At 38.5% G+C, this 23827-nt stretch overlaps 1 protein-coding gene across 50 annotated transcripts in view; it reads left to right on the top strand.

The window, feature by feature from the left end:
* Positions 1-10881, top strand: part of PTPN20 (protein tyrosine phosphatase non-receptor type 20) — a 92077-nt gene extending 81196 nt beyond the window's left edge. For 38 of the 50 annotated variants that reach the window (XM_063781729.1, XM_001136909.8, XM_009440334.5 and 35 more), the window contains 2 exons: positions 7140-7202; positions 7905-9557. In XM_063781729.1, the coding sequence (XP_063637799.1) occupies positions 7140-7202; positions 7905-7970 (129 nt within the window). In that variant the 3' untranslated portion in view covers positions 7971-9557. Of the gene's footprint in view, positions 1-7139; positions 7203-7802; positions 9558-9752 lie in introns of those variants that run through there. The other 12 variants (XM_063781726.1, XM_024346361.3, XM_024346357.3 and 9 more) reach the window with 3 other exon arrangements.
* Positions 10882-23827: the final 12946 nt, after the last annotated feature.

Genomic DNA, 23827 nt, shown 5'->3' with positions numbered 1-23827 from the left:
TGAAGGACCAATCTTTGAGCTCTGAGATTCTTTCCTCATCTTGGTCTATTCCGTTGTTAATGCTTCCAACTGTATTATGAAATTTCTGTAGTGAATTTTTCAATTCCAGAAGGTCAGTTTGTTTGTTTCTTAAAATGGCTTTGTCAACTTTTTAACTCTTGGATCATTTTACCAAATTCCTTGGATTAGGTTTCAGCTGTCTCCTGAATCTCATTAAGCTTCCTTACCACCCAGATTCTGAGTTCTATGTTTGTCATTTCAGCCATCTCAATTTAGTTAAGAACAATTTCTGGCGAGCTAGTACAATTGTTTGGAGATAAGGAGGCACTGACTTTTTGAATTGCCAAAGTTCTTGCATTAAATCTTTCTCTTCTGAGAGGGCAGGTGTTCTTTTATCTTGTTGAATTTGCTATCATTTCGATGAGGCTTTTTGTTTTTATATTCTTTGTATCCCTTGAGGGTTTGACTGTAGCGTAAGCTGAGTATAGTCAGTTGGCTTTATTTCTGGGTGCTTTCAGAGGGCCAACACTCTGTATGGGATATTTATTAATACTTGTGGCTAGATTCTGGCACTGGATTTCACAGGCAGTGTATACTGGAAGAGTTTGGGGTGTTGTAATTTAGGCTTCAATCCAGTAGGTGGTGCTTGAGAATAATGGCCGGCAAATAGACTCTCAGTCACACGGCTCTTCTGTATTTGAGCACATTTGCAGCAGTGGGGGTGGTGGGAAGAGGTAGCGATGATCCCCTGCCAGGTCCATTTCCAGGCCTTAGGGGAGCCCCCTCCAGTCACTGGCACCATGCCCACATCTCTTTAACCCCAAGGGGAACCCTGGCAGCCTGTGCTCTCTCCTCCCTTGGGGCAGCTCGAGCCAAAGATTAGGTCATCAGGAGATCCACAGCACACTGGAGGCCTGCTGATCCTCTGTGCTTGGGAGTCAGAGCTAATTGTGCAGTAGACCTACAGATGGTTTGTTGATGCAGTAGATCAAGGGTGTGAGATCTCCAGGCAGGGCGGTGTTGCCGTGGGTGTACAGCTGATGTGGCACCCATAGCCTAGGGTTTTCTGCCCAGCAGACAGCTGTGGGGACTTGCCAGTTCTTTTTGCCTTGAGTGGATCTCAAGAAGCTATTTTAAAGAAGTGACAACTTATCTTAGATCACAAAGTAAAGAATAGAAACAAAGAAAAAATTAAAAAAAAAATCTCTATGCTTTAACTCCATCCCCACCACATTTCAACTGCTTATTATCTAAATTTGTGTATTTTTATATTACCTTTCTCTTAATAGGTTGCTGTAGCTATTACGGCTTTTTATGAGTTTATCTTTCAGCTTCATACCAGAGTTAGGCATGGATTGCACACCATCATTACAATAATAGAATATTCTGGTTTTGTCCATGTTGTTAATGTTACCAGTGGATTTTATGCCTTGAAAAGTTTTCTTTTTGAATGTGTATGTGGTTTTTTGTATTTTTTTATTTTCCTTCTGAAGAACTCGCTTTAGCATTTCTTGTAAGTCAGGTCTGCTGGTGTTGAATCCTCAGATTTTGTTTATCTGAAAAATACTTTATCATTCCTTCATATTTGAAAGTACCTTTGCTGAATATAGTGTTCTTGGATAACAGGTTTTTTTTTTTTCTTTCAACACTTTGAAAATTTATCCCACTTCCTCCTGGCCTATATGATTTCTGTTGAGAGTCAATTGTCAGATCAATTGGAGCTCTTTTATATGTTAATTACTTCTTTTCTCCTGCTACTTTTTAGGATCCTCTCTTTATCCTTGAGCTTTGAGAGTTTTATTATTTTATGCTTTGGTGTAGCCTTATTTGGGTTGAATATGTTTGGTGTTCTCTGACGCTCTTATACCTGAATATTTATATCTGTTGCATTTTGGAAAGTTTTGTTATTATTTCTTTGAATAAGCTTCCTACCCCTTGCTCTTGTTCAACTCCCTCTTGAACACCAGTAATTTTTGGATTTGGTCTTTTGAGGTAATTGTCTATATTTGGTGATGATCTTCATTCTTTTTTATTCTTTTTCCACCTATGACTGTATTTTCAAGTAGCCGGTTTTCAAGCTCACTGATTCGTTCCTCTGCTTGATTCATTCTGCTATTGTGAGGCCGTAATGAATTTTTCAGTTCAGCTAATATATTTCTCAGCTCCAAGATTTCTATTTGATTTTTAAATTATTTCAATCTCTTTGTTAAGTTTGTCTAATAAATTTTTGAATTGGTGTTCTCTTACCTTGGAGATCTCTGAGTTTCCTCAAAGCTATTAATACTAGTTTGAATTTTTGATCAGGGAGCTCTTATATGGCTATCTCATGAGGGTCAGTCACTGGTTCCTTGCTTTATCCATTTGGGGAGGTCATGGTTTTGTGTTGACTGCAGTTTCTTCTGGATGTGCAAGAAATATATATCTTGTATTGATGTCTTTGAATGAAGGATTAGTTATTTATTCCAGTGTTCTCTGTCTGGCTTATTTTTGTTTTTTATTGAATGTATTTGGTTATAGATTCTATGTAATTTACCTGTCGAATTTTTTTTTTCTTTTTTTTTTTTTTGGTGAGGGGCTAAGTTGCTGCCTTCTTTTTGGCACTAGATGTCACCTTACGACCAAGTTTGCCTTGGCTCCAGTAAACAATAAGAGAGCTGCTCATTCCAATTAGGGAAAGTCTCAAAGGAGATATCATGGCAGTGTGGGAAAGGTGGCTAGAGATTCATGCCCAGGGGTCCTGTGCAATGTATCTTCTGCAATGTGGTGCTACTGAACAACCACTCTGGTTTGGCATCTCCTTTAGCTGAGTTACAGACCAGAGTTTCCAGGGCTGGGGATGGTAGTCCCACCTCACCTGTTTGTTTCTGACTGTTCTCAGGATATTTCTTTCTTCAGGCACATGTAGTGCTTCCTGTGGGTTGAGGTAGGGACAGGTTTCCTGCCAGGTAACCCAGATGGTGGGAAACCTGGATGTCACCTTTTCTGGTATAGAAATCATGAATCAGGTGGAGATTTTTTGCACTCTTGGTGCTGGGCAAATTGGAGGAATGGGCATTGCAGATGTGGAAACCCAATTCTCTTACTGCCTACTTAGAGTTTTTTTCCCATCTCTGTGGATCCAGGAACTGTCTTCTCCTTGTATTTGATTTCTGGGATATTGTTGGTGATAATTTCAGTGCTGTATATTTGGTTTTGGTTTTCTTTGTAAAGAAGTGAAGCCAGCTTGCTTCTACACTGTTATTTTGGAACCAGAAGTCCTCTCTTGTCTTTTTAATCTAATTCTCTTTAAGATAATTATTTTATCTTTGAATTAATTATTTTTTATGTAAATTACAAATAAGTCTTAATGGTTCCTTTGCTTTGTTAACCAGTACATCTTTGGAAATAACACAAGTGTAGTTTTAGAGCTTCACAATCAATAATGACTATAAAACTCAATATATGAGGAATCATAACTCCAAGTGAAAATTATATAACTCTTTGTCTTCATTTCATTGCAGTCACTTCCATCTTCATTATTTGGTTAACCACTACAGCCACATTTGGAAAGCTGTGTCTTTTCTTAACTGAACAGTCCAGTCATGCTTGTTTTATAGTCAGTAAACTGATTAAAAATTAGTAATTCAAATGTGTTTCCATAATTTGCCTAATCTTAAATTATAATTTAAAAAAATGCTTTTAAAGAAGTTACAGTTTTTAATTCTGATGAGATTGTATTTTATTAGTTTTTCCTTTTATGGATCATGTTTTGATATCAAGTCTAACAGCTCATCACTTAGCTGAGGGCCTGAATAATTTTTTTGTGTTCTTTTATGAAAATTCTGTAAGTTCATATTTGACATTTAAGTCCATAGTCCATTTTGAGTTAACAAATTATGAAATTTAGGTGAAGATTCATTTTTTGGCCTATTGATGGCTAGTTGTTTCAATATCATTTATTGAAAATTCTATTATTCCTCTATTGAATTATTGTTGTACCTTTGTCAAAAATTATTGGGCATATTTGTATGGGCCTATTTCTGGTTCCGTATTCTGTTCTATTGATTAGTGTGTCTATCCTTCTGCCAGTACCACCCTTTGGATTATTGTAGTGATATAGTAAGCTTTAACGTCAGATAGAATGATTCCTCCCACGTTATTCTCCTTTTTCAAAATTGTTTGAGCTATCCTAGGGTCTGTGCTTTCTCTAATAAATTTTAGAATTAGTTTGGCTACATCTACACAAAACTTGCTGGGATTTGGATGGAAATTACTTTAAATCTGTAGTTTAATTGGAGAGAGCTGATATCTTTACTGTATTGAATCTTCCAATCCATGAACATGGTAAGTGTATTTATTTAGGTCTTCTTTGAATTCTTTCATCAGCATTTTGTCATTTTCAGTGTATAGATCTTGTATCTGTTTTGTTAAATTTACCCTATTCATTTTCTTTGGAGCAATTGTAAATGGTATTGTGTTTGTACTTTCAGTTTCCACATATTCATTGCTAGTATGTAGAAATTTAATTGATTTTCATTTGTTGATCTTGTACCCTGTGATCTTGTTGAAATTACTTATTAGCTCTTAGAGGTTTTGTAGGTTTTTTTTTTTTTTTTTAGATTCTTTAGTGTGTTCTACATAGACAGTCATGCCATGTGCATATAGATTTGTCTCTTCCTTTTAGATCTGTATACATCCTACTTATTTTCTGGTCTTATTGCTGTACTAAAATGTCAAGTGCTATATTGAATAAGAGTGGTGAGAGCAGGCATTGTTGCCATCACTGATCTCAGAGGGAAAGCAAACTAAAATTTTATGTTTTGTGAAAGACCCAATGAAGAGGATAAAAAAAAAAAACAAGCTAGAGAGTAACTATATGCAGGGCACATATCCAACAAAGGCCTTGGATCTAGAATTTATAAGGAACCCTCAAAAATCAATAGTTAAAAAAAAAGAAAAACAGAAATGGGTAAAAGACATGAACAGACAGTTCACCAAAGAGAACATACAGATGACAAGCACGTGAAAAGATGCTCAGTTTCATTAGCCCTTGGGGAAATGCTAATTAAAACCAGGATGGAGTAGCATTACACACCTATCAGAAAGGCTTATGTAAGAATAGTGACAGCACCCCATGCTGATGGAGATTTGGAAATGCTGGTGAGGATTTGGAGAATTACGTGAAGATTTGGAGAAACTGTATTGCTCATACATTACCCATATGTATGAGACATTGGGAATGTAGACTGGTACCAGCTACTGCGGAAAACAATTGAGCAGTTTCTTGGAAAGAAAACAAAAACAAAACTAACTAAAGTTGACATATAACCCAGCAATAGCACTCTTGGGGCATTTATCCCAGATTAATCAAAATTTATGTTCATACAGAAACCTGTATGTAAATGTTCATAGCAGATTATATTCACAATAGCCAAAAACCAGAACAACCCAGATGTCCTTCAACAAATTAATGGTTAAATAAAGTGGCACATATCCACATCATGGAATATTATTTAGCAATAAAAGGAAGCAAACTATTGTTACACCAACAACTTGGATGGATCTCCAAGTTATTCTGGGTGGGAAAAAAGTCAATCACAAAAGGTTAGCTATTGTGCAATTTTATTCATATAGTGAATTTTGCTATTTCTTCATGAAATAGCAAAAGCATAGAGAAGGAGAACAGATTACTATTTGCCAAGGGTTAGAGATTGGGGTGGGTGAGTGTGACTCTATAGGGATAGCAGGAGGAAGTCTTGTGGTGGAACAGCTCTGTATCTGGACTGTGGTTATAGTTACATGAATCTTCACATATGATATAATTGCATGGAGCTCTGTGCATGCACACATGCACACATACACACTCTCACACACTCACTAACAGTTGCATGTAAAACTGGTGAAATCTGAATTAAGCTTTGTGGATTGTCCCAGTGTCAGTTTCCTGGTTTTGATATTATATCTTGTTAAACAAGATGACACCATCTGGGAAACTGGGTGAAAGATACACAGGGCCACCCTGTACAACTTCCTGTATATCTGTATTATAAAATAAAATGTTTTTTATGGCAGATATGGTGGCTGACGCCTATAATCCCAGCACCTTAGGAGGCCAAGGCTGAGGATCACTTTAGGCCAGGAGTTTGAAACCAGCCTGGGTAACATAGTGAGACCCCATCTCTACAAAAATAAAAATAAAAAAGTTAGCTGGGCATGGTGGCACGCACCTATAGTTCTTGCTACTCAGGAGGTTGAGGAGGGAGGATTGTAGTTTGAGATTGCAGTGAAATATGATGACACTGCTGTACTCCAGCAGCTGAGACAACAGAGCAAGACCCTGTCTCTAAAAAACAAAAAGTTTTTTCAAAGGGTTAATTAAAAATTTTAATTATAAAAATGATAAGCTATGAAAATAAAGGAATGCTTATTGTTTTCTATTTTTATATGCTTTGGGGTTACAGTTGACAACATTTACATGTGTCCACAATGTCTTGCTGAAACGACTCATTCTCAGCTTGTCCCACATGTGATTCTCCAGGCAAGTTCAGCAACACCTGAGCTGGTCTATATCCTGTTCAGCTGAGCACACTTCTCAGTGCTGTGCCAGTGTCAAATTGCCATAAGAGTTTCTGAGCACTTACTCCCAGTTTCTTGACTCATTGTGGACCAGCAACAGACCTTTGTAGGCCTGCACCAACTCAATGACCACACCCAGCTGTACTGGTGTCCACACACAGTCTGGAATCTAGTGTTGGGTCGACTGTTGCTCCCAGTTTCCGTGTGAGTTGACAGGGATCTTCATATAAGAAACAGATATGCTACTGTTGGGGTCAGAGAAAGTCTTCTGTGCCTTTCCAGAATTACAGTGCTGCTTTAAGTTCTGCCTTTGGATAACAAACAGGGACACACAAGGGCAAATTTATTACTTATTTTGGAGAGCATTTCTTATTATGAATGATTGCTTCCTGCTTTCTCCTGAAAACCTATTAAAACAGTCTTCCTTATCCATTGGGCTAAGCTAAAAATAGTAGATTTTCTTGTGAGTGAAAATGAGATCTTTCTGATTAAATCTTGACATCTCTTTCACCCTTTTTGGCAATCTGTGAATTTGTGTTTTTCCCCCATTTGGATCATACAAAATTACTGTCATCTTATTACAGTTCAACATCATGGATATAGTGGCCCAAATGAGAGAACAACGTTCTGGCATGGTTCAAACGAAGGTAAGCTTTCACCACATACATAATAATAAGAATAATGAATATAAAGATTAACATTGCATAACACTTTACCACTTAAAAGCTCTTTTATTGACATAATCTCATTGAATTCCTACTGTTTGAGGTAGACATTAGTTTTGCTCTGGTTCTCTGGTATTCCTGACCAAGTACTTCAAATTCAGAGCAATAAAGCCTGCTCCATGGGGTCACTCAGATAGAAGGGGAGGAGCCAAGCCTGAAGTTGAGGTCTCCTCGTGTCGAAACACATGCCTTGTCCATAATGCTGTGCTATTTAAGTAACATCTGAAGTTATTTTTAAAACATTTCTGGATAGCAGTTTGAGATATTTACTTGCCACTAAACTGTCAAGGTTATCAGGAGGTCATAAAAAGACATCATTTATGTCACAGATTTGTTAGTAGTCATTGGGAGGGTAGATTAATAGAATATGGATAATGATTAAAAAAAACAGTTATGTTAAGCCTTAAGGTAACTAGTTCTAGGCCAAGAGCTATATTTTGATCATTTATCTTCCTCATAGTTTTAAAAATGTATTCGCATAAAGTTCTTAAGTGTTTATAGTTAAATGTTTGCTCTTTTTAGGAACTTTCCAGTGTGGCTGAAAATTACAAATGTGTTTTCTGAAAATGGATTCTGTTATTCAATTACTTAACATTCTGTTGTTTTTTATATATATGTATATAGGAGCAGTATCACTTTTGTTACGATATTGTGCTTGAAGTTCTTCGGAAACTTCTGACTTTGGATTAAGAAAGACTTCTGTTGCCTCTCACTTGAAATTACCAAGTGGGTTTGCACCTCCTCATAAAGAACATGTTTGCACTGTGCTGAAGGGCTTTGCTATGCATACAATCTGCTTTCTTGGTTTATCAGTTTATTTTCTTTCTAAAAGCTCCCTGAAGGGCAATATCATTTGGCTTGGGGTGAACAGTGTTTACTTATTGATCTTGCTAGACAATATCAAAATAACTTCCCACATTTTCCAGTGAAACAGATGTTACATAAAACGATTGCAGCTTGGCTATTTGGTTGAAGGGATTACAGAGCCCAATAAAGGATTTAAAATATATTCATTAAGATTTTATTTGGAAAGGTGGCTGGAGAGAGCTGAGGATTTCCAGGACTTTATAAGTTCTTATTCTGGGAGAACATAAGGCCAATAATCATGACCTCTTCCAGGCATTTTTAAGACAGATGTCTATTCATGTTCTTTAGCTAGAGCCTGTACTTTTTGCTGGCATTTGAATAACCCAGTTTAAAAAGAGTCCAGTTAGGGTGTACTAACTTTGGACACAAATTGGCTTCCATTTCCTACATTTTCACACTGCTGCCTTCCTACAGCTACTAGACCAAGACCTGTTGGTCTGGGAAGCATTTCATGGATAGGGAGAGCTCCTCTCAGTGAACAGTCCAAAACTAAAATAGATGTTTATATAGAAAGCCCAAGAGGCGATTTTTGCCATGCCTGAGTTCTTTCCTATCCCACCCTAACACTTAACATATTACTTAGTCTGCTTTGTTAAAAGCAAGTATTACCTTTAACTTGCCTCTTACTCTTTGCCCTTTAGCTAACTAATAAAGTTTGATATAGGCATTATTATATAATTCTGAGTCATTCATGGTATCTCTCATGTTTGATGCATTTTTCAAACTAAGATCTATGATAGTTTTTTTTTCCAGAGTTCCATTAAATCATTTATTTCCTTTACTTTCTCACCTCTGTTGAAACATTTAGAAACTGGATTTGGGAACCCAATTTTGGAAAACCAGATTCATAGTCATGAAAATGGAAACTTCCATATTCTGTTTTTGAAAAGATGTGGCCATTATTACAGTAATTTTATTATAGGACTTTGCCTCGTACAATTAATAGTGATATTTTGGACAAGGAGTTCTGGTGACAAGCTATACCTAATTATAAGCTATAAAACAATAGATATGAGTGTTTGTACAGTTTAACTCAATGGAGATCAGAATATTCTATGTATTGAGAAAATGTTTAATATCAATCTATAAATCTTGAATTTCTAAGAGGCTTATTTTGTTCTTTTGGCTGAATGAGTATATTTGAATTGGTTGAATAATTAATAATTCTCATTGTAAAAATAATTATATGCCAAAAATATATTTGATGTTAAATCAAATAGATGATTCTGTTTACATTGTTCATATGAATAATAATCTGTGTTAATTTCATTTTGATAATTGGCCTTTAATATTTGTATCTCTAATTTTATTTTCTCTCTGTTACTGTAAAATAATAGCTATAATGTATAACAATTTTCTTCAGAAGAATTCTATGCTATTATTAAAATAAAATATTTACTGTGTATTGCCTGAAGTATTTTTATTTATCTGGGCCTTGAAATCGTCTTGTAAAGAAAAATTCCACAATGCTTGATGTTAAACATGTCTCTTCTTTAATGTGTGCCTCATATTTTTACAGCTGGACTAATTTTTAGTTTTCCAGGGAAATTAAAGGAGTGAATATGGAAATACTAATTGCATTTGTTTTCACTTCATTCTTGGAAGGTGAATGCCAAAGTGAAAACTTTTGACTGATTGAAATAATTTTATATCAATAATGAATCAATTTCTGCCTGCAATGTGAACATGAAATTTTCATTGACACCTTTGTGAGTATATGAGTGCTAATTTAAAGGAAGTTTTAAAATATTTAAATTTAAGCATATATACATTTATTAACTTTCAATTTTAAATACATATTTTTAAAGTTGTATGTTCTTGAGGCTTACATGTTAGACCAAAGCTTTTCAGAAATAAACATCTTAGATTTTTTTCTTCCATATTAGAGTTAGTAATTTATCTTCCTTTGGACCTTTTACCCCCAATCTCCTTAGAACATTATTGAATTTTCAGCTAAATTTACCTTTAGCACTCAAAAGTTATTTTAGTGATTTATTTTTATTGAAAACCTCAAAGGAAAACACCTTTAAAAAGTCTAAAGCAAAATACTTTTATTTCCTACTTAATTTTTTTCTAATTCCTCGGAAGAATTCGTTTTCTTCTGTATTGTCTTGAGGTTCATGTAATTGAACAAGAAGATTCAGAAGGTCTCTATTAAGTAAAAACAAGTCATTGGTATTCAATGGGGGTGATGGATTGCTCACTGGAACACTCATTTGTCTATAGCCTCAATCAAAAACCGGTAATTACTTCATAATTAAACAATTTGAATTAGAAGGGATCTTAAAAGATTGAATACAAACATTGTATCTGAAACTTGAACGTGATAACATTTTTTAGAAACCAACAGCAACATCAAATTTGTAGGTGAAAAACAGAGCCCCCCTATTAACAAAACAATACCTCCTGTTAGCACAGTAGCTGAGTATTGCTCCAGAGTTATCTAGCCAATGCAGTAAGATTACAAAAGTGGAATAATTGCTGTAAATATTGGAAAGCTAGAACAAAATGATCTTTTGTTCATACGTTGTTCACATAGAAATAATAGACTCAACTCAAAAATAGTATTAGCAAACTTATTATGAAGTTAAGATACAAGATAACTATGTAAAAATTAATCTTTCTCTATATCTATTAGTCTGTCTCTTTATCTACAACCAGCAAACTATGGCCCACAGGCCATATCTGACTTCTTGCCTTTTTTTGTAAATAAAATTTTATGCCCATTTGTTTACATATTGTCTGTGGCTGCTTTTGTATTATGGCGATGACTGAGTGAATAGTATCAGCAGAGATCATATGTCTTATAAAGCCTACAATTTTTACCACCTGGCCCTTTAAAGAAAATTTTTGCCAATCCCTGTTCTGTATCTTCAACAGGAAAAATATCTTTGAGCAACAGGCATATATAAAATGTATATTTTATAAAATATGTGAAATACTTAAGATTAAACTTAACAAGAACGTGCGCAGATGATGCTTACATTCTAAATGAACAGTAAATGTATGAAAAGAGCTAAGATATTTTTGAGAAAGAAAAATTAACTGGAGGAAAGGGAAAAGGTTTGCCTTAACGATAGTCAAAGTATTATCTAAAGTCACAGTAATTAAAACAATCTGATTCTGGCACATGGATATATAGATAGATAAATGGAACAAAATAGAGTTGAGCATTACAGACTCATTTATATTTGTGAATTTACTGTATGCTAAGGATAGCATTTCAAATACAGAGCTTCAAATACATGAAACAAAAATGGATATATAAGATCAAACTGGAAAAATATGCAAATCCATAATGAGAGTTTGAGGTTTCAGCATTTGTCTCTAAGTAATTGATAGAACAAGTAAACAGAAAATAAGACGTAAAAGATTTGAATAACCCTACCAACCTGCCTGACCTAACTGATACTTACAGAACACTAAACTACAGCAGAATACACATTCTTTTCAAGCGGACATAGAACATTCACCAAAAGAGATTGTATTTTGGGTCATTAGTCTCACTATATTTCAGAAGAATGTAACTATATAAAGTATGATTATGGAATTAACTAGAAATCAATAATGTGAAGATATTTTTAAAATTCCAAAATATTTGGAAATTAAACAGCATACTTCTAAATAACTTATGAGTCAGAGAAAAAATTAGAAGTTACAAAATATTTGGAACTGAACGAAAATAAAAACGCAACAAAACTTTTGAGATTCATTGACAAAACTTGGGGAGAAAGTCATGCACTTGTTTGGTTCATGCTGAATTCATAATACCTATGCAAGTGTCTCTACAAGTTTCATGTTAAAAAAGATTCCTGAGCTGAAAACTCAGGTCTGGAGGAATGCTTGCCTTGAAAGTGATGTTTGAGGGCATGGGAATGGATAAGCTCCACAAACAAAGTGAGATGGAGGCCAAGGGCAGAGCACTGAGGAACTTCAACATTCACTTCAACCCTGATTGCCCTCCAGGGCCTGGCCTAAGAACTATCTCTTCTATGAAGCCTTCTAACACTCATCTCTCCCTCTGCTGATTCCTTCAGCAATGCTTCTCAAACTCTGGTGAAGGACCCGTTTTATTTACCAACTGATAGACCTGAACACAGCCTAAAGATCCAACAGATATTTACTAGGAGGTGTGGTGGGGCTAAGCTGAGGATGGCGTCTGAAACTGGATGGGCATTGCTCACTTTCTTTCTTTTTTTTTTTTAATTTCATTATTATTATACTTTATGTTTTAGGGTACATGTGCACAATGTGCAGGTTAGTTACATATGTATACATGTGCCATGCTGGTGTGCTGCACCCATTAACTCGTCATTTAGCATTAGGTTTATCTCCTAATGCTATCCCTCCCCCCTCCCCCCACCCCACCACAGTCCCCAGAGTGTGATGTTCCCCTTCCTGTGTCCATGTGTTCTCATTGTTCAATTCCCACCTATGAGTGAGAACATGCGGTGTTTGGTTTTTTGTCCTTGCGATAGTTTACTGAGAATGATGATTTCCAATTTCATCCATGTCCCTACAAAGGACATGAACTCATCATTTTTTATGGCCGCATACTATCCCATGGTGTATATGTGCCACATTTTCTTAATCCGGTCTATCATTGTTGGACATTTGGGTTGGTTCCAAGTCTTTGCTATTGTGAATAGTGCTGCAATAAACATACATGTGCATGTGTCTTTATAGCAGCATGATTTCTAGTCCTTTGGGTATATACCCAGTAATGGGATGGCTGGGTCAAATGGTATTTCTAGTTCTAGATCCCTGAGGAATCGCCACACTGACTTCCACAATGGTTGAACTAGTTTACAGTCCCACCAACAGTGTAAAAGTGTTCTGATTTCTCCACATCCTCTCCAGCACCTGTTGTTTCCTGACTTTTTAATGATCGCCATTCTAACTGGTGTGAGATGGTATCTCATTGTGGTTTTGATTTTCATTTCTCTGATGGCCAGTGATGGTGAGCATTTTTTCATGTGTTTTTTGGCTGCATAAATGTCTTCTTTTGAGAAGTGTCTGTTCATGTCCTTCGCCCACTTTTTGATGGGGTTGTTTGTTTTTTTCTTGTAAATTTGTTTGAGTTCATTGTAGATTCTGGATGTTAGCCCTTTGTCAGATGAGTAGGTTGCAAAAATTTTCTCCCATTTTGTAGGTTGCCTGTTCACTCTGATGGTAGTTTCTTTTGCTCTGCAGAAGCTCTTTAGTTTAATTAGAGCCCATTTGTCAATTTTGGCTTTTGTTGCCATTGCTTTTGGTGTTTTAGACATGAAGTCCTTGCCCATGCCTATGTCCTGAATGGTAATGCCTAGGTTTTCTTCTAGGGTTTTTATGGTTTTAGGTCTAATGTTTAAGTCTTTAATCCATCTTGAATTAATTTTTGTATAAGGTGTAAGGAAGGGATCCAGTTTCAGCTTTCCACATATGGCTAGCCAGTTTTCCCAGCACCATTTATTAAATAGGGAATCCTTTCCCCATTGCTTGTTTTTCTCAGGTTTGTCAAAGATCAGATAGTTGTAGATATGTGGCGTTATTTCTGAGGGCTCTGTTCTGTTCCATTGATCTATATCTCTGTTTTGGTACCAGTACCATGCTGTTTTGGTTACTGTAGCCTTGTAGCATAGTTTGAAGTCAGGTAGCGTGATGCCTCCAGCTTTGTTCTTTTGGCTTAGGATTGACTTGGCGATGTGGGCTCTTTTTTGGTTCCATATGAACTTTAAAGTAGTTTTTTCCAATTCTGTGAAGAAAGTCATTGGTAGCTTGATGGGGATGGCATTGAATCTATAAATTACCTTGGGCAGTATGGCCATTTTCACGATATTGATTCTTCCTACCCATGAGCATGGAATGTTCTTCCATTTCTTTGTATCCTCTTTAATTTCACCTTCAAAGTGGAAAAGTGCGAGGAGTACATGGTAGGGCCTGAAGGGGTTAGAGCAGTGTAGCTCTTATCTGCTCTAAAAGGTGACCAGCCAGGGCTCCTTTCCAGAACAGAGTCACACTGAGGAGAAACCTTAGAATCAAAATTGAGGAGAGAATGGAGAGAATGGGATAAAGAAAAGAGAAGATCCTATAAAAGTGATTGAGGAGAATAGAGCCAGAAAACCTCAGAAAGCAAGCTCAGTGAACTTATAAGAGCTGTCTGTCCAAGTCAAGTTTAGTTCAGGAAAACCAAATTCACATGGAAACAAGCACTAGAAAATATTATGATCAAATCCCGTACAAGTTACCATAAGAAAGAAAAAAAGACCGAGGAGCTGAATAGCATCCCTTACAAACAATGAAGGTACACCAGAAAGATACACTCAAAACACAGTTCTCAATGGCAAGCAGCTCGGGAAGTCACAGAAAATGATATCCTACTATTTCAAAATGAGCTTAAAGACAATAGGAGAATTGCATAAAACAGGATGGAATAACAAAAATCAGAACTAGAAAAATTTAAAGCAGTATGAAAATCAAGAGTTAGAAACAAAAATTAGAAATAAAATCTATAAACTAGAAGGAACACAAAAAATTGATAACTGATGCTTTACAATAAATAGAAAGCTTAAGAGGAATAATTTCAAAACAAAATGGAGAAAGAAAACAGGATTTAAGAGCATAAGAAGGATCGATGATAGGTAAAGAAGACTAGTAGATAGATAACAGAAAGTTTAAAGAAGAAAAACCAAAGCAAGGGTTCAGAACAAATTCACTAATTCAAGAAATATTTAGAGTAATAATTAAAGAAAATTTTCCTGAAATAATTGTTTTTAAAATTATATGTTGAAATATAGTACATACCTGAAACCATCAAATGGGTATGACCAATACCAAGGTTTAATAAATTTTAAGTAAAATTGCTGCAGTTTGAAGAAAGAAAATGGGGCGGGGGGAGGATTTATGCAAAAGAATATGAGGAAAAGAAAATTAGATGATTATCAGATTTTTAAGAGTAATGCTTTAATACAAAAGAAGATGGAATAATATAGTTAAGATGTCCAAGGAAAGATTTTTATGAGCCAATATGTTATGTCTAGAAAAACTGACCTTGATGCACAGGGTGAAAATTGAAATCAACATGCAAGAGCTCAGAAAATATTGTTCCCAAGAGCCATTCCTCAATAGATGCAGAAAAAAAATTCGAATCAAATTTGATATCCATTCTATATTTTAAAAATAAAAAATTTTAGTAAACTTGGAATAGAAGGGAATTACCTTAATCTGCTAGGGCATAGCTACAGCAAACTTACAACAGAAGCACATTTTATGGTAAAACACTGTTTCTCTCCTATAAGTTAAGTACTGTCTTGGACTGGTCTGAAGAATGGATTGGAATGCAACTGGGGAAACTGAGTCCACCACACAGCCAGGCTTGGAAATAATAACCCCAGGGAAACAACTAAACGTCCCTTTATGCAAAAGAACCTATCTTCCTCACTGGTAACACTGCCAGAATTCTTTTTCAGATATGGAGGGGGAGTGGATTTGGTTAATTATACTCCATAGAGCACCTTTAAAATTCTGTCAAGCCTTTCTCCTCAGGATCACCACTGAGATGTTAGTGATCAGAACCATCTCTCTTACAAATCAGATGTATAGAAGGCATTTCACAGTCCAAACTGAAATATGTATGTTCACAGTATTTCATTCTCCAAGCATATACATCTCCAGCAGAGCACAAGACTCTACGGTTGCTGAAGGGCTTATTTACCAGTAATTCTGGCTGCATGAAGCAGAAAATGAGGTAAACATTAAAGCGAGTAGCAACAAAGGACTGAATCAAAGAGGCTGGCTTTCCAAGAGCCTGAGCTTTACTGAATGGCCTTACAAAACTAAATGGTGCCTGGGTCCTTTCGGTACTTCCCGAGCTGCTTGCCGTTAAGAACTGGGGCATGCTGGGGCCTCACCAGGATGTCTGGGCTGGCATACCTGTGGGGTCAACTTATTTCTATGAGAGTTCTTATGGCCTCTAGGGAAGACAATGACAGGGCCTCTGGCACTGACTGCCACCCCCAGAGCTAGGTGGCATGCCACTTGCTATGACATTAGAGCACAATGATCATTCCTGACTTCTCAGGTCACATACTGTGTGGGAGAATCATCCAGGCATGAAGAGACTGCCTAAGCTCTGGACAGAGCCAAAGACTATGAATAAGGGGTTTGTAATTATGTTAGGGAGGCCAAGTGTTGAGAAGGGTTGCTCATATTTTTGTCTGGATTTAGATCTTCAGGGAAAGTGTGTTAAGTTGAGGCTGGGTGAATGGCATGACAAAGCCAAACATTATGAGTATGATAAGAACAGATAGCCTGGGGATATCCTGTTGTTGGGGGGCGTTCCTCAGGGGATTCAATTAAAAGAAAAGAGCCCTCAGCTCTTCGCTGTAATGATGGGAGCACAGGAACCTGTTGCTTTGAGGCTGGGACAGGAGCCACACCTGCAGCCAGGAGGGTGTTCTGCCAGGGGAATCAGAGTTTGAGGAGTCCAGAGACCCATGGAGCAGCTGCCTCAAGGGGGTGAGGAGGAACTTCAGAGTGCCACACAACAGTTGGAGATGGGCTGGGGGCTCCTAAATCAGTGCTGGGGGAGGCACCTCTGGGTTTGGAGGCTGTGGTTTTGCTCTAGCCTGGCTCTATTGGGACTATTGGTTCAGGAAAGTCACAGAAGTAGCCCTTCTCATTCTCATGTGCACTCTGGTTGCCCACACCCAGATACATGGACATTCGTGCAGGTGTGTATCTCCTGGCACTATGCCACTTGCCCTGTGACACACTTGCCCTGTGACACACTTGCCCTTTTGACACACCTGTATAATAAGTAGGACAGGCAGGAACATGGTCATATTCCAATTGTCGACAAAAACAAACACTATAAAATATTTGAAGAGATTTAAGCATATTAGCACCTGAAGAGCCTGGAGAGGAACTTACATGGATAAAATGACATCACTTCAGCTTCTGGTTATGAAATTAGGAATATAAGGATAAGGAGGAGTGAATTAAATATCCGAAGAGCATAATGTAGTGACAAATTTGTTTTGTCTCTTTAGCTAGTATATAGAAATTTCATTACGCATAACTTGGCTGATGACAGTTCATCCTCCAAAAGGTTTTCCAAGATGGGCTCACAAGTTCTATTGTCCTTGATTTCTGTCATTCTTTCAATTAATTGAAGTTCTTTATATGTATGTGACATTTTGGCTCTGTATAAAATTCATGTGTCATTTTTTTCTCACTTGGAGGGCTTGTAGACATTTTTTCACTTACTTTCTCTTAACATTCAGTGTTGTTATGGAGGAATCTATTGTGTTGGAAACATAATTCTCATACACAGAGGGAATGAGCACATTTTATTGTTTCATTTAACTGTTTAATGACTAGCCAGCTGGAAGGCAAAAGAGCTGGGTTGGAGGGCATTAACAAACAAGAATTGTTTTCCCCAAGCACCGTTGTCGACTCATTGATCTTTTATTTTTGAAAGTTTTAAATTTTGTTATGTAAAAGTGAAGAAAATAGGCATATATTCCACTAGAGTTTGTCATTAATATAAAGTCTTTCATTGACATGCTAAGTCATTTCTTTCTTTTTTAAAAAATTTCAACTTTTATTTTAGATTCAGGGGATACATGTGCAGATTTGTTACATGGGTATATTACGTGATGCTGAGGTTTGGCATATGACTGATCCCACCACCCAGGTAATCAGCATAATACTCAATAGGTAATTTTTGAACTCTTGCCTCCCTCCCTCTGTCCCCACTGTAGGAGTTCCCAGTGTTTATTGTTTCCATCTTTATGTCCATGAGTACCCAATATTTAGCTCCCACTTATAAGTGAGAGCATGCAGTATTTGTTTTATTTTGTTCCTGCATTAATTCATTTAAGATAATGGCATCCAGCTGCATCCATGTTGCTGCAAAGGACATGATTTCGTTCTCTTTATATGGCTGTGTAGTATTCCCTGGTGTATATGTACCACATTTTCTTTATCCAATCCACCACTGATGGGAACCCAGGTTGATTCCATGTCTTCACTATTGTAAATTGTGCTGAGATGCACATACAAGTGCATGTGTCTTTTTGGTAGAATAATTTATTTTTCTTTGGATATATACCCAGTAATGGGATTGCTGGGTTAAATGGTAGCTCTGTTTTAAGTTCTTTGAGAAATATCCAAACTGCTTTCCACAGTGGCTGAACTAAGTACACTCCCACCAATAATGTATGAGCATGCCCTTTTCTCCACAGCCTCATCAGCATCTGTTATTTTTTGACTTTTTAATAATAGCCATTCTGATTGGTGTGAGATGATATCTCATTGTGGCTGCATTTCTCTAATGATTAGTGATGTGGAGCATTTTCTCATATGTTTTTTGGTTGCATGTATGTCTTGTCTTGGGAAGTGTCTGTTCATGCCCATACCCATTAACTTCTCTTCAACATAGTCCTGGAAGTCCTAGCCAGAGCAATCAGGCAAGAAAAAGAAATAAGAGATAACATAATTCTAAACCAAAAAAACCCCTAAAGACCCCACTAGAAGGCTTCTAGAAATGGTAAACAACTTCTGTAAAGTTTCAACAGACAAAATCAAGGTACAAAAATCAGTAGCATTTCTATACACCAATAATGTTCAATCTGAGAGTCAAATCAAGAATACAATCCTATTGACAACAGCCACAAAAAATATCTAGGAATACATCTAACCAAGGAGGTGAAAGATCTCTACATGGAGAATTAATTACACGCTGAAAGAAATCACAGATGATGCAAACAAATGGAAGAACATTCCACGCTCATGATTGGAAGAATCAATATCATTAAAATGGTCAACTCACTTTTAAACTCTTCTTGTAACCTTTTTTTGAGGGCCTCTCTCCTTTAGCTCTTCCTGTGTGGAAGCTGTAGTTTTCATCTACTGCGTATTCTTGAGCTGACTGTTGCTTTCTTTTCTACTATCTTCGAATGGCTTCCTTGATTGTTCTTTTCCTCTTTGGAAGCCACTTTTCCTCCTCTCTGCCAGCTGATGTTGACAGCTGGTGTTGAATCAGGGCAGGGGGCAACTCGGATTTTGCTCTGTTGTCTTTAAATCCATCCTCACCAACACTGTCCTGTAGGGGCAGGGGATGTCTCTGCTCCTCAGTTTCCAGCAGTACATAGTTTCTAAGGAGTGAATGAATGCAAATACCTGACTTTCACTGTGTGATCTCCTAGCATTTGGGTGAAGTAGGCCACCATAGTGTCCTTTCGCTTTTAGAGAAACTGAGTGCCACCACAGGACCAAGAATAAGTAGCATAAGTATTGTCACAGAGAACCCTCAGGAGCTTTCCTTTTTCATGGAATGAGAAGAGACACATTTGAGTTTTCATTCTGCAGTGCCAACTAGGATGATTACATAGATCACATTTGACAGATAGAACAGCACCTCTGGCCCATTCTCTTCCAGGCCATTTTTTGAGAGAGGCAAGCTAGTCATGATGAATGCATAGTGATGATGGGGGTCACATTTTAACTCACGTTGCTGTCCAAGGTGTTTGGGAAATCTGTCAAGCTAATCCTCCTGAATTTTGGAATTCCTGTTTTGCTTAGAAGCTTCTGCTAATAACAGATAGACCCAAGACTTACCGGTTAAAAATGAAATAAGTCATAGTATATGTCAGCTGTGTCTAGGATTCAGCCCTCTATGTGTATAGTTGCTCAAAGATTTTAAAGCCCCCTGCCCTGACTGTCTCAGGGAGCTGGAGAAGCTGCCAATGATGATCAAAGGTGACATGAGACTCAGGCCCTGCTGACCCTGGTAGCAGGCCAGGGACAGTTCACTCACCGAGCACAATTTCAACCAAGGAAACAAAGGGACAAAGGGAGGACAAAAAGAAATAGACAGTCTTTGAATCAAAATAGTGACTCAGCTGTGCAAGGCTCCCTTCACAATACTGCGGTTGGGCTAAGACACTTTTCCTCTTTGGCCTGACTTGATTTTATGTTGGCCTTGCACCACCCTGTACACAGGGTCCTCTGCGGGGTGCAGTTCATGTGCATGTTCTGCCCATGATGGGAAGTGGGATTGTGGGCATTTCTTTAAGTAGAAGTGGGATTGTGGGCATTTCTTTAAGTAGAAGTGGCTGTCCGTCCTTTCCCAGATACCAGTAAGAATCTGAAACCCATTCGGTATAATGTCTTTCCTAGGCCAGAATCATTCTGCTCCATCTGGAACACATGCTATTCTTGTGTTCCAGGCTGTGAGAACAAGCCTCAACCCTGCAGGGCTGCTGGGAAGGAAAGGTGTGGGTACCCAGATGGGTCCTGGTTGCTGAGATCAACTTTCATTTGTTTCTTTCTTGAGAGAAAGACACTGGGGAGACCAGCACCAGGTTGGGCTTAGAACAGCCACGTCTTTCAGAACTGTTATTCTCCAATAATTCATGTAGAGCTTCCTCTTACCAGCACCCTCGCAAAAATAATTCAACCCCTTTTGAAAAAAAAAAAGGAAAGAAAACAGACCGCTGTTTTACAAGCTGATTGTTGGGTTGAAACTTTCAATACCTACCTCTGATATTAACCTTGGTTCAAACGTATTTCAATCTTTGCCATATTCATTTTGTATTATCAGTACCTAAGGTATTTTCTAGTCCCCAGAAACTTTGTTAAATGAGTGAATAAATAAATATTATGCAAGGTGGTAGCAGAGTGAGCTCATCCTGATTCTGAATATTAGCTACATGCCTGTTCCATGCACAACTTGGGCTTGGAGACAGCTCCAGCATGCTGGAAACTGGGAACCCACGAAGGAGGCAGCTCCACCCGGAGGGCCTCAACGGCCCTGGCCCTGCAGCGCCCCGGACAGGCGCCCCTCTCACAGAGCCCAGCATGTGGCTCATGCCCAGAGATTATAAATCAAATCCCTGGAATGCCTTCAGATGGGATCACACCACAGCTGGAGGAATTTTCTTTTTTCCCCCCCAAACTTAGCACATCATAAAACATAGCCATTTGGGGAAGGAGAACAGCCAGGAGGTGTTTTCGCCTTGGAAGCTCTGTTCTGGGAAGGCTGGGAGGGTGCGGTCAGGACTGTGATACAGCCACACAACCCAGGCAGCTTGGCCAGCAAGCACCCGGAGGGCCTCGCTCCACATTCTAGACTCCCCCTGGACCGATGGGCTGGCTGCTGTGGCCCAGGGCTAGCCCAAACTAGCAGAAAAAGGCCGTGGCTCCCTCTACAGGGCCACCTCGGATTTGTGACATGCAGGCTTACTGTAAGCGAGTGTAGGTTAGTCCTGGATTCCACTAATCCCTACATCTGTTTCTGAGTCCGTCAGCACCTGTACCTGACCCAGGTAGGTATAATGCACTTCCGGTCCATGATGCCACAGGTGTCCAATATCTGCTTCCTGGCCTCAGTGAGCAGAATCCCTACCAGGTCCCCGTCCTGGGTCAGGGCAGGCAGTAGATGATCTCCATCAATTCCTCCCCTCCCTATGCAGGAACACTGCTCTACTTTCAAGAAGTGGAGTCTTTTCCTGCCCCTTGAATTGGGGGCAAAGCTTTGACACTCCCTGACCAATAAAATGTAGACAAAGTGATGATTTTTAAGCCAGTCCTGATTCTGGCCCTTAAGAAGACCAGCAGCTTCTGCTACCCTGGGGAAGCCACCATCATGCTATAAAGAAGCTAGGGCTAGACTAATGCCAAGAGGCCAGGTGAAGAGCAGCCACACGGATGAGCACCCAGGTGTGAAACAGTGATGATATCTGCCCAAGCAGGTTGCTGGCAAGATTGCGTGAGGCCACACGGACAGAGTGCTTAGCATGAACCAGGCAGGCACTAGCAGTTGAGCCAGCGTTCACTTCCTTCCACACAGTTCTCTTGCCCTTCTGACTCTAGAGAGGCCATCTTTTATTCTGGGAGCCCAAGGGCCAAGAGGACAAACTTGAATGAGTAACACGTTGCTCTTCTTCCAGCGTGCTGAAGGAGAACACAGTGTTTGTTCAGTGCTGATACACCACTTCAAATCTAGGCTGACTTGTAAAGCACCCATTACATTTAAGAATTGCCTTCTGACCCTTTCTGGAAGGCTTTCCTCAGAGAGCCCAGTAGGCAGTACACCCATGTTACAAATGTGATGGTGACAACCTACAATGCCTAAGATTTGTCCAAAGCAGCCAAGTGAAACCCAGAATGGGTCTATACATGTACACATTCACAGCCTGTCAAGAAGAAATTGCACTGGACAGTTGTTAAAAATGGCAAGAAAGGTTTTTGCAGTAGGGGAGAGAGACAAGTATAGAACTGAGTTCAACTCTGCATACAGCAAAGACAGCTGAGGATTTATAGCCAAGGTGCAGGGGTATAGTCAGGTGTCAGTGGGTGGAAAAATCACTGAGAGGAACTTAATTAGACATCAAGGGTCGGAGGAGTCCCCGTAAACTGAGTTCAACAGGCCACGGCCTAGTCAAGAAGAGGGCTCAAAGCAGACTGACTAAAGTCTGGCAAGGAAGGAGTCCTTGTCAAGCCACACCTTCTGTTTATTATCAGATTAAAATTCTCCAATATGTGTAATACAAATTCTACTTCCATCCATGCATCCTTCCACCCATCCATCCATCCATTCACTTACTTTCTAGTTTAATTTACCTTTCTTCATTTAGTGAATATTTCTAGATATGTCCTAAGTAAAAGGGGCAGCCTAATAAGCAATCTCTCCTATCATCTATCTATCTATCTATCATCTATATCTATCATCTATAATCTACCTATTATCTCTCTATTATCTATCTATTGATCTATCTACTATCTATCCACCATCTATCATCTATATCATCTATTATGTATCTACCATCTTTCTAGCCTAGCATATACACATGCATGTCCAACTTCATACATATGTACATATGTGTTTATTATATTTATGTCTGTATATATGGTCATATATACATTAGGTGATGTATATGAGAGAGAGAGAGATTTGCGGTTGAAGCAGGCAGTGTGAGAAAGGCACAGAGGTGAGAAGAAGCGTGGTGAATTCAGGGGACTGAAAGCTGATTAGCTTGACTGGAGCCAAGGGCAAGGGGATGGGCTGGCTTAGTTTATGTCCCTTGGGGGACCAAAGAGAAGGAGCAGATGGGACATATTAGCTTCACCAGGCAAAAGTCACCTTAATCAGAGGTTTAGGATCATCAGTGAAATAGGTGATAGTCCAGCCAACATGACCTGCACTCTGCGGGAGGAGCCACCTGCTTAAGCATGGCCCTACAGTCTCCTGAAAGCACCTTTCTTAGACATTTATGCTTTTCAAGACCAGCAGTCCCATGAGTCTCAGAAAAAAAGAGGGCAAGTACATAAATTACAGAAAAAAAAAAAAAGAAAAAAAAAAAGGTTTTCAATGCCCTAAGGAGAATCTCTTCATCACAGGCTCCTCAGTATCTAAGCTGTGAGAAGTTTTTCAGTTCAGCAAACCCCAGGAAGAGCACATGCCCTGTAACCTACTATGGGAAACACTAGGCTAAGAGAGCGTGTTTCCCAGAGGCTTCTGCTCCCATTTACTATGCTGCCAGGGAGTAAGGCACTGGCTCATCGGCACCATGCCTTACGCTGGAGGTGGGCAGCATCGTTCATTCTAAGAGTGTCTACACCTCTCTCTGCCCCAGAGGAGCTGCTTAGGAAGCGCACACTGATAGGAGAGGTGGACATGGCGGAAGGCAGGCTGG

The sequence above is a fragment of the Pan troglodytes genome, chromosome 8, assembly GCF_028858775.2.
Source record: "Pan troglodytes isolate AG18354 chromosome 8, NHGRI_mPanTro3-v2.0_pri, whole genome shotgun sequence".
Lineage (NCBI taxonomy): Eukaryota > Metazoa > Chordata > Mammalia > Primates > Hominidae > Pan > Pan troglodytes.
The sequence above is the reverse complement of the archived record's forward strand: the minus strand, read 5'-3'. Positions and strand labels throughout refer to the sequence as shown.